Raw genomic sequence first — 11,418 nt, forward strand, 5'->3', positions numbered from 1 at the left:
ATGAGGAGGGTGTAATAGGGTTCTCTTATCCTTCTCCTCTTCTTTACTTATCATTATTATTATTCTTATCTTTTATTTTTTATTATTTATTAATATTAATATTTTTATAATTTATTTTGAATTAGGGAGGGATTAATAAAATTAATTCATTAAATTAAATAATATAATATTTAAGTTATGTCAGAGTATATAAATTCCGTGTGACATTTGTATCTGCTTAATTGCTCACATATCTCTGTGCCGTAGTACTACCGACCGCGCAGATGCCCAAGGTTATGAACGAGATTGGTCATATAGTACGGATATAGAAAAGACTTCTGTTGCATAGAATGACCCCCATAACAAAATAGGGTCCTTACGAACACGTTTGTAATCCAGCGAGAACCCGAAGGTTACTCTTGGTTTCAGCTGAAGGTTCACTTCAAGATGGATTTCCTTAAATGAATATGTATTGCAAATTACACAATAAAGTCGTCCTCCCTTCTAAGAGACACATAGTATATAAGGAAAAAGTAGTACATACATATAAGAGATATGTTTCCGCAGAAGTGGAATAGGTCATTCTCAGCCGAAAGTAGATTAGGGAGAAATTTATTTCACAGGAAAAATTTCCCCGCGAATTATTTCTTATATCTGTCCGAACATTAATTTGATTCACATATTATAAATCAAATACCAGTTGAACCTTTATGCGTTATTAACATATAAAAACTTTATTATAACTCATAGGTTCCGACAAGTTATATAGATTATAGATTATGTAACCTCACCCCACATTCCCACATTAAACAAATATAAGTCTTTCAAGATATTTACCCCTCCCCAATTATCAATATATCTCAAAACAATGAAGCTCTTGAATGAAGTTCAAGTAAGTAAAAATGGTATTGTTATATCATCTGATTAATACGAGAACTACATCTATATGAAGTGCAGATATTTCCTTTTGTATATCATTATACATACTCTTTATTACATACTAAAATAAATATCGAAATACTATGTAAATCTGGTAACACTAACTTTCACAATATATATTACTCTTTGCATTCTTTTATTTGGGAAGAGGGGTTGGGTTTATTTCTTTATCCTTATTATTTTTTTTATTTTTTTTTATATTATTAGACTTGATTATGTCGGAATATTTCACAATCTGCGGAATATTACAAAGACAATTGTTAACCGGATGTTGAGAAATTTTGACAAGAGCATAATTTGTGAGAATTGAGGCGACACAGAGAATCCAACTTGTGAAAAGAGATATCTGAGTTTTGCCAAACTATACTGCCTAGTAAATACTTTCTTTTTCTTGAAAGAGTTTAAGGAAGACAAGCTAATATATATTTTTAATTTAATATGGATTGTATCACAACTTGACTGTAGTGTCCATATTGATATCATTATTGATTATTATTTGTGTCACTGAGTTTTGCAACTTCACACACCAGGAATCGGTATCTAGCTGGGTCGACATACCATCCTTACACAAATTAATTAGCTTCACTTTAAATTTGGGTACCATTCACTAAAGAAAATTAATTTTCTCTAAAGCCTACGTGGCACTTGAGTTATTAAATTGAAAGAATGCCTCTCACCAGAAGACAGACTGAGGCAGAAGGTGAGAAATTTGTCCTCCTCAAATTTCCCTTTATTGAGTAATGTTTCCTGAGTTATATATAACTAAATAACATATCCTCAGATAACTTAAGCTTGTCAATACTTAAGTGCTTGGTATCAAATAAAGTCTCGTAAGATCACTAACAAAAATCAACAATTTTTGTAGAAACAGTTAATTTTCTTGTTAATTCGTTAACTCGCTTCGTTAACTCGCTAGAAACTCGTTATCAATCATTCTTTCTATATTCCAAAGCGAAGTATCAGTCATAAGACACTCAGGGCAGAGAAACTAATATATATATCTGTCCTGACTTCAGAAAATTTACCGCACAACGATTTCCGGATCAGAAAAAGTACATTGTCTTTTTTTTCTCTCAGACCAGCACAATGCTCAATCATACGATTTTGCACATCTGAAACTTGCTGCAGCCACAATGATCAATGATCTTTTATTCGTCAATAATTGATCCCGTAATACCTACGCCTAGTGGGGTAACTATTCCCGTTTCCCAGCCGAGTCTTAGGATCCCGTCGGAACTTCCCGAGCACTGCGCTCAGTTCGACCCCAGCTCCGGGAACCCATAGTTAACCTGACATTGCCGAATAAAGCCGTCAGATGCAAGATCCACCGTTCGTTGACTTGACCATGCCGGCCAAAGCCAAATACATAAAAACACATTTGTCAAATTTATTAACTAACATGCGCTGGCTGATCAAACTAAATTGATCACTGTAACAAGCTCCCTTAATCGAACCTAATTCTCTTAAGTTAGCTTGCTCAATTTTCTTCAAAGATCAAACCATGCCGGATAAAGCCAGCACAATTTTCTCTCATCAATTTCCCCAACGCTTCCAATATCGACGCGTCTATCGACCAATTCAGAAAATCAAGTTCCTGCTCAGTTTTTCCTCGCCGTCAAAACTATCGCGGTCTCATCGTTCTGCTCTACTGTAAATTTTACTTCCAAGCTTATGTTTACAACTAAGTATACTTTTGTTTTATCAGGTATTTTTATTTCATATGCGGTTTGCTCTTTGCTTTTATACATTTTTATTGGTACGACGCCTTTTGGATTAACACAGATAAGAGAAATAATGGGTGCGGAAATTTCTCCATAATGCACTTCGAGCTGAAAATGAATGTTCCCATTCCACTCCAACTGTGTGTCTGGCTTATCACATTTGTTTAACATTAACACTGAACTGGTCTGTTCATTCACTAATTCTGAAGTTTACGTTTACTCGGCTTATAATGGAAAAGTTCACCAGCGCTTAGCTTTTTCTCAGTTCATAATTGGAAAGCTGACTTCTGGCGGTGCATTGGTTCGAGCCTGGCTGTGCGAACATGTTTTAAGTTTATTAGTTGGCGATACCACATTTTCATTATTTAACAAAAAAACTATCCTCAGTTTGATACGATCTTATTGAAACCGAACTGCTGAACATGTGGGTAAATTAAGTAAGTGTATATTAAAACACTGTAAGCGCTAACTAGAGCAACATTTGACCTATACTGAAGTTCAAAATGGGTAAATTTAGAGTAGGAAACAACTTTTCAGAATATCATTTATGAATTTCCAATACCCTATAAGATTCGAGGTTGTGTAATCATCTGATTGTACATAAAAAGTGTCTGTTATTAAGTCATGTTATTAGCCGATACTGGATGAATAATCGTGGGACAACTCTAAAGCATCTGGCATCACTTGGACGTGAACAAATGAAGGGACAGAACATATACTTTCTGTCATAATCGTCTACATCAAAACCATTCTATAATATTGACATCCACACGCTACAGCATTGATTAAACTTACAATCTCAACATTTTTCTGATTATCCAACAAAGATACCAATCAAACATAAGTACATTAAATTATTGTTGTGGGAGGAATCTTTCAAGATTCTCTTTTTTTGCCAACTCTGAAAGAAGATTATTTTCCTTAAGGTAATCAGAATGAAAGTCGGCAGACACTTCAAGCTCACCCAACTCACTTTCAGAAATGCCCATCTTTTGGACGGATTGTGGACTTGAAATGTTGTAATCTGCTAACGTGGCAAGTATTTTTAAAAGTTGGCTTTTTTCTAAGTTTATTCCCGCATCAAGCTCACTCCAACTTTCGTTTAAAAACAATCTCTTTAAAACAATATTTTTAAGAATAGAGACGTGCTTAAAATTTAGAGATTTTACTTTCAAGTTATCTCCTCTCCGTAGTGCCAATAAATGAGAAATTAGATGAATAGCCTCATCAAATCCAGATACTTTGATAATAGAGAGATCAGTCAATGTTAGAAGATCAATCAACTCCAAAAGAGTGAGTGGCTTTTCTTCGCAACCAATTTTTTCTAACAGTTTATGAATATACTGAACAAAATTTGTAAAACCTTGTAAATATAATGAATTCTTTAATAACTGGTCAACAATTTCCTCAAATGTCATTTTGCTTGACTCCACAAATTTTTTGAGCTCTGATTCAACATGCCTCTGAGTATCCATTATTAATAACTCAGCTTCAATTTGACTCATATATGATTGTTTTGATAATTTATCGGGCGATGCGATCATAGAAAGTTTTGCAATATTAAGTTCTAAAGTTTTGTTTAAGATATTATCATTCTTCATCGTTTGAGCACACAGTAAAAGCTTCTTAGCAGCGCTTTGATATTTGTTACCTTGAATATCAAGAATCCAGGAAAACTTGGCATAAGAAATATCAGAAGAAAGGAATCGGTCAAGAAACTTGGTGTATTTTGGAAAACGAGTAAGTAAAACATCAATTCTACCCGTACGTACATAGTACCTAAATAAATTCTTAGCAAACTCATATCCGTACTGTGTAAAACATCTGTCAAACTGCAATTCTATTTTGGCACTTAAATTCTCGATTTCAATGGGTTCATGTATCTGAATAGTTCTTTGATCCTCAATGTATCTCCTTTCACTATCAAGCAATTCACTAAGACTTTGCAAATCATTAAAACCTTCTATGAGTCCCATCATTTGATCCTGTTTTTCAAAAGCTATAAAAACCTTTATCCAATTGGCCCTATTGGAACGATAGAAATTCTGTAGATGATCGGAAGCTATCTTTAGAGTAATATTATCATCTACTATCTGTAATAACTGCAAAATGTCGTTACAGCAGTAGTAAAGCATCAATGAAAGGCCAACAGCAGTCTGACTAACTTTGACCTTAACTTCAGAATCGTTTCTTTGTTCAACATCATAATCCTCAGAACCATGAATTTCATCCCTATGGGTAACAATTTTCTGTTCCATAACATAAAAAGTATATAAATCTTCCAACATTTGATTAATACTTTCAAGAAGCCCAAAATGCCCCCAGAATATAGGATAATCATCCTCCTTTAGCATATCAGAATAAACCAAGCTCAATGTTTGACTCTTCATATTTCTCTCTGGATTAATATAGTTATTTGTGAGCTCATTGCAAACTATACCCGCAAGCGTTAAGAGCTTGGAGGATGATTTGGGTGTTGATCCAAGAATTTTAGTCAAATAATCCTCTAATAGGTCCAAAGAATTTACACCATAACCCTTTAAAATATCACCAAGAGTGCAACCATGAATCGCTGTTACATTCTTTACGACATCCTCTTCTTCTAATTCTAAGCATTTGTATAAGAGTGAAATCATTCCCAACTTTTCACGAGCATTCACTAATGCCATTTTTGTTCCGTTGGAAATCTCAAAATTAGAAGCAACATATTGAGCAAGATGGTCAAGTAGAGAAATTCTTAGTTGCAAATTGTCTTGAACTAGGATTACTGAAGATGTATTTCCAAATTCGTTGTGAATTATACTACCACAAACTTTTCGGATAGCATTTTCAACATCGACATTGATTCCGGATTTAAACTGATTGTACATGTCCAACTGAAGCACCTTTATATTGGCATTGCTGTTGCTCATATATTCAAGATCCTGTTGTATTCTTGTTTCTATTATTTCAGATGCAGTTCTATGTCTACCTGGCCCAAGCATTTGCACTTCTAAAATGCCATCATTAACAAGCAATCTTAATATATCCCGATCACCATTTATTCCTAGAATATTAACAGATTGTTGCACAGAGAAGAAGTCTTCCCACATGTTTGCTAAATCATCATTAAGATCAATCATAACTATCCGTGAATCAGAAATAATAACAGCCCTTTCAGCTTGATCCATACAGTACATTTGTGGATACTTCTCATCACTTTCAAGATTGCTAAGCTTGTAGCTACGCAGCGAAGTGATACATTGATCTTCTCCCAAGGTATAAATTAGAAGCACCAATTCTCTCTTATTCGAAATGAGGGCAAGAAGTTTGTTATTGCTTTCACCCCAAAATTGAATGGCCTTAAACTTAATGTTTTTATGAAGCTCCCTCTGTTCAGCAAAATTCAATTCATTTGTGGATGATGCAACTGTTGGAATTAATCCTTTGAAAAGATCTAAATTAATCACATTGATTTTACCGGAGCCCTTTACAAGCTTGATAATAGTCAAAAGACCCTGTTCTTCCAAAACTGCCAACAAACATGATGCCTCATCGATTGAACGAAATGTAAAGGATATAATCTTGTTTTGAGAATCATAGGACTGAACAAGATATTTGGGATTGCGTAAGTAACCGAGCAAAACTTTTGAGGGGAGCACTTCGGAGTATGACAACACAGGGTGTCCAAATGCATCCTTCAAATTTATATTAACAACTCTTCTGTAATTTGTGGCAACAACCATACCACATATGGGATTGTACTCACACAATGTTGCAAATTCACCATGAGCCAATGTAATTTTTAAAGATTTTTCTTCTCGCAATAATGGCACATCTGGGGAAAACTGAAGCCTTAAAATAAATGTGGCCTCACCCGACACTGGATCAAGAATGAATAAATCTAGCAAATTTGGATCTTCATCATCTTTTAATAGTTTCACGATAGGAAGGATTCCAAATCCATTGGGCTTGTAAGCAAACTCTTGGGTGAACGGTTGTCTTAAAATGCTTTCCTCTGTGGCATAAACTAGAATACGCTTATTCGTAATTAATACGGTACCACATTCAGGAAATATATTTCCGGCTAAGATGTTTTCCGAAATATCAAGTGTTGGTAAGTATGTCACAACTTTCGAAACGCGATAAGCCTCGGTGGATATTAACTCTTGATATTGCCCCTTGAATAATGAAGCAGTATTATTTTTGGTATCGTCATTAGCGTGCTCATTGACAGACGATTTTGATGAATTACCTTTGCCGATAAGTCTGTTAGCACTAAATTGAAAGCCAGACATACCAAAAAGTGCAAGTTAGAAACTAAACTGGATAACTGGAATAAAATATAAAGAATATATTGACCGTTGATTTAAGAATGAGCGACCTGAAACGAAAACAAGTTGATTGACATTACAGAGTAAACAACTTCAAAATTGAAAAAAGCGAACGCGGAAGAAAGAAAAACTTTCGTCTAGTACCTTTGTGATTTAATCCTACCTAAAAAAATAAAAAAAAAAAAATTTCACTTTCGACATCTCTTACAAGCTATACTTAGGAAAACAACACAATCTGAAGATTATCACATTTAGTTCACGTTATCATTAAACGAAAGGAAGATGATTAGAACTGTGAAGCCAAAAAATGCGCGCTCTAAAAGAGCATTGGACAAGAAACAACCAAAAATAGTGGAAAATGTGAAAACTGCTCTTTTTGTTCCAGGACAAACAACAAACCAGGCACTCCATGATATTTGCATAGACTTTGCATCTCTTAAGGAACCATATCAGAAGAGACTTCATAAGAAAAACAAAATACTTCCATTTGAAGATGCAAGCAGCTTAGAGTTTTTTAGTGAGAAGAACGACACATCCATAATCGTTTTGAGCACCAGCAACAAAAAGAGACCAAACAATTTGACCTTTGTGCGGATGTTCAACTACACTGTTTATGATATGGTGGAGATGCAGGTTATGGGCAATTTTAAGCTTTTAAAGGACTTTAAAACAAGAGCTTTTCAGGTGGGCTTGAAGCCAATGTTCACGTTCCAGGGTCAAATCTTTGACACAGTCCCTGTATTCAAGCAGGTTAAATCATTCTTCTTGGACATGTTTCGCGGAGAGGTGACAAACCTTCTTGATGTTGCTGGTTTACAGTGGGTAATCTCCATTTCGGCTGTTGAAGAGGATGAAAACAACGAGTCCGTTTCGAAATTCCCGCTGGTTCACTTCAGGGTTTATAAGCTTGTGACATATCATTCTCCAGAACCAAAGCTTCCACGAGTGGAGCTTGTAGAGACAGGACCAAGATTAGATTTCAAAATAGGAAGGTACCAGTTGGCATCAGCCGAGGCCCAGAAAGAGGCATTTAAGATTCCACCTCAGCTTCGTAGGAAGACGAAGAAGAACGTTGAGACAGATATGCTTGGCGATAAGGTTGCAACAATTCATGTTGGTAAGCAGGACTTAAGCAGATTACAAACTAGAAAGATGAAGGGTCTTAAGAGTAGATATGATCAACATCCAGAGGAGGAGCCAGCTGATGTCATAGAGGAAGAGGAAGATGGTCAGGAAAAGAAGAGGCAAAAGCTAGAGTGATGACGGCGGTTACTTTATAAAAATGTACGATACAGTAAGAACCGACGTTTGGAGCTGGGTATACGCTTGTTAAATTATAATGCAATAAAATTCCTTAGTTCTCGATATGGCGAGTAATTACTTAACCGTGTGGAAATTAAACATTTTCCAAAATTATAGACCCGAATAATCGAATAACCAAACCAAACCTGTGCTGAAATAGAGAGAAAAAATGATGGATGGGTGAAAATGGTGTCAAAAAAAGAAGAAAAATAAAACATTCGTCATGAAGTATTGTAACATTGGTATATCAGTAAAAACCCCGACCACTACTGCCGTTGTTCAGCATCTGGTCGGCATCGTTCTCATCTCCCTGTAAAAATGAGGATACAGTTTTGGGGCTCTTGAAAAAACAGTACTTTTTGAGCAGATCTTGGTAGGATTCAGAGTTGACGCCGGTTTCCTGACTTGGCGTGACTCTAGGTTTGGAATCTGCATCCTCCTTTTCTTCAGAACCAGTTCGCGGATCAGGTAAGATGTTAAAAACATCGATTCCTTTCTGTTCTGAAGCTGGAGTAAACAGAGGATCCAGGGGCTCGATTGAGTCGGGAGAACCGACATCGAAGTTATGCTTAATTCCACTCACATGACCTGTAGATCCCCTGAGAACGGCTGGGGTTCCAGGCGAATTAGCGGCCTCCAACTCATTACAAATGGAGTAGATGCTTGCGTTGAGTGCGTCAGTTTCCAATTTTTTACCATTGCGATCTTTAAAAGCCTTTGATTTCCTCAAGCGAGATTCTGCCGGTAGAGATGTTGGCTTAGTGTGGGAAGATATAGCTTGCTCGCTTTTCTTGGTTTCGCCCGATACATTGCTTTCCAGATCGGCATCATCCTTTAAAACGTTGTGGACATACCTGCGAGCCATTTCCGACGAGGTGAAAGCATCTCCTTGAGGCAATGATCTCCGTTTCGTGAGGAACTTGAGCATATAATTATGGCCAAAGTTATTATCCCAAAATTCCTGGCCTCCGGAAGTGTACCGAATGCAGAATGCAACCTCAGGCGCTTTTTGAGCCGATATCATATGACTGCCAAAGTATTGGCAGAAGAGCATTGGCACAGATATCTGGAATAGGAAACGATCATAGCCGGCGGAGCGTAAGATTTTTGGAATGTTCGAGGTGTAAGAGGCCTCAATATTAACGACAGTCTTCCAATCATCAAACGTGTATCTGACAGTCACAGCTTTGGAATAGCTGACATTTCGCACGGACACATGCCCTAGAATGGCAGTTTTGTCATCGCTCAGCTTGCAGGATTCCAAGATCACAGGGACCTCGCGATCGATTTCATCCTGATATAGAATATTGGAAAATTGCGACTTATCCAAAGTCACAGGCTTCATCAAATGCTCAAACTTCGTCAAATTCCGAGCAGTGACTTTCTCAACACACTCGCGGGCCACCTGGTATAAGGTACTATACAGAGTACGAACGTCTTTTGAGTAAACCGCATCGGTGTCGGCGATATCCAAGGCCGATAATTCCTTGTCGATGAGATCGTCCTCATCATTATCGCTGTTTTGCTCACTGCTATCGCTTCCATTGTCACTATCGTAGCTGCTGGAGCTGCTGGACGAATCCATGTCCGGTGAGTTGCACACACTGATCGAGGAAGGCTTATCTTTGCTTCTGAAATACTTGACATCGATGCCTCCCCCAAAATGGACTTGCTTGTATGTGGGAGTGGCTGGCAACGATCGAGAAGAGTTGAAGCGATGCAATCTGAGGGAGGATTTGACCAACTCGCCGGATTTCTTCCGGACGAGAGGATGAAGAAAGCCGTATTTTGGGTCTTCCAGATCTGCCGAAACCGGACTTCCCGGGAAGCTCACGGGACTCGTTGCCACATACTCCGGCTCCTCTTCTGACGTCGAGCTTTGAGGCGAAGGGCCATTTTCTGGCTTTGCTTTGGATCCCAAACGTGAATTATACAGCGTGTTTAGTCTCATTATCTGTTCAATATTGTGGTCCATCGACTTGGACCGAGACGGACGCCGCATAAAGGAAAGAGAGAGAGGCACATCTGTGTCTGAGTCCGAGTCTTCATCTATGGAGGCTCTTGGGTCTGGAATAGAAGATGAAGTTAGCGTTTGCGATGAAGATCTCGCGGATTGATTCCCCGTTTGAAACGGATTTTTGTTTTTCCATATCGTATTGGTCCGAGATCCTGGTTCGCCAGAAACAGGTTCACCAGTGTGCGATCCGGATGGATTTGAATCTGCTGGGCTACCAATGGAGCTGCGGAAAGTGCGTGCTTTTCCAGAAAAAGAGATAAATGGAGCCGAATTGGAGCGACGCTTTCTTGTAGATGGAAGAAAGGGCATGAAAGCTAGAGACCCGGGTTTCAATCGGGTTGATAAATGTTCAGAAACAATGTGAAATGTGCGATATGACCCGTGCTTGCTGTAGAAGAACAGTGAAGATTCTTCTGGATGCTAAAAAAAAAGCGGACGGGCAAACAGGAAGGGGAGCAGACTTTTTCAACTCAATCTAATGTGCCTTCGAAGGGATGGATAATAATATAATAATATTCCAGTTTTGTCACCAAATGCTAATTAATATAGAGGCGATGGGTGCGTTTTTTTTTTTTTTTTTTTTTTTTTTTTTTTGTTGTTGTTTGGGGTGCGGCTTTGGCAGGTAGAAAGAAGAATAAAATGAAACAAATAAAATGAAGATATTAATAAAAGAGGAATTCGAAAGATAAGGAGGATATTATGGATCAGGAAACAAACCACGTGTATATGTGTATAAATGTGTATATATGGCTGTACCTGCAATATGCTAAAATAACCTGGGGTACTCGGAAAATACAATCTCATGGATTTACAAGCTGACTACAAGAAAATAGACAATTTAGTGAAAATAGATGGAAACCTAGCAGGTATTATATTATAACCCCTGATACAAAGAGGAGCACTACTACTCAACAGCTAGACGGAGAGTGAGGGCAGGACAATTTTTTTTGTAAGATGCTGAAAAAAAAAAACAAAAAAAAACAATAGGTGACAATAACAATAATTTAACATTATTTAATGCATTCATTCATGTTGCTAACCACGCCGGATAATAATAGCGATGCTCAAAAAATTATTAGCGGATCACACACATTGTGGAAATTAAGGCTGGCAAACCGTAAACCGTAAACCGTCTGGGTTATCCGAT

General features: G+C 37.4%; 3 protein-coding genes across 3 annotated transcripts; 1 reads left to right on the plus strand and 2 right to left on the minus strand.

Annotated features, from left to right (window-relative positions):
• Positions 1–3,493: 3,493 nt before the first annotated feature.
• On the minus strand, positions 3,494–6,916 carry BRETT_005174 (uncharacterized protein; the record flags this gene model as incomplete). Its single annotated transcript, XM_041283656.1, has 1 exon — positions 3,494–6,916. The coding sequence occupies one exon, from the start codon at positions 6,914–6,916 to the stop codon at positions 3,494–3,496; it is 3,423 nt and encodes a 1,140-aa protein (XP_041134608.1).
• A 318-nt stretch (positions 6,917–7,234) lies between these two features.
• RPF2 (rRNA-binding ribosome biosynthesis protein rpf2) lies at positions 7,235–8,212 on the plus strand (the record flags this gene model as incomplete). The annotated part of the gene is made up of 1 exon (XM_041283657.1): positions 7,235–8,212. One exon carries the CDS (start codon positions 7,235–7,237, stop codon positions 8,210–8,212), a length of 978 nt encoding a protein of 325 aa, XP_041134609.1.
• Positions 8,213–8,501: 289 nt separating this feature from the next.
• Positions 8,502–10,580, minus strand: BRETT_005176 (uncharacterized protein; the record flags this gene model as incomplete). Its single annotated transcript, XM_041283658.1, has 1 exon — positions 8,502–10,580. The coding sequence occupies one exon, from the start codon at positions 10,578–10,580 to the stop codon at positions 8,502–8,504; it is 2,079 nt and encodes a 692-aa protein (XP_041134610.1).
• Between the last annotated feature and the right edge of the window lie 838 nt (positions 10,581–11,418).

Source organism: Brettanomyces bruxellensis, chromosome 2 (assembly GCF_011074885.1).
Source record: "Brettanomyces bruxellensis chromosome 2, complete sequence".
Classification (NCBI taxonomy): domain Eukaryota; kingdom Fungi; phylum Ascomycota; class Pichiomycetes; order Pichiales; family Pichiaceae; genus Brettanomyces; species Brettanomyces bruxellensis.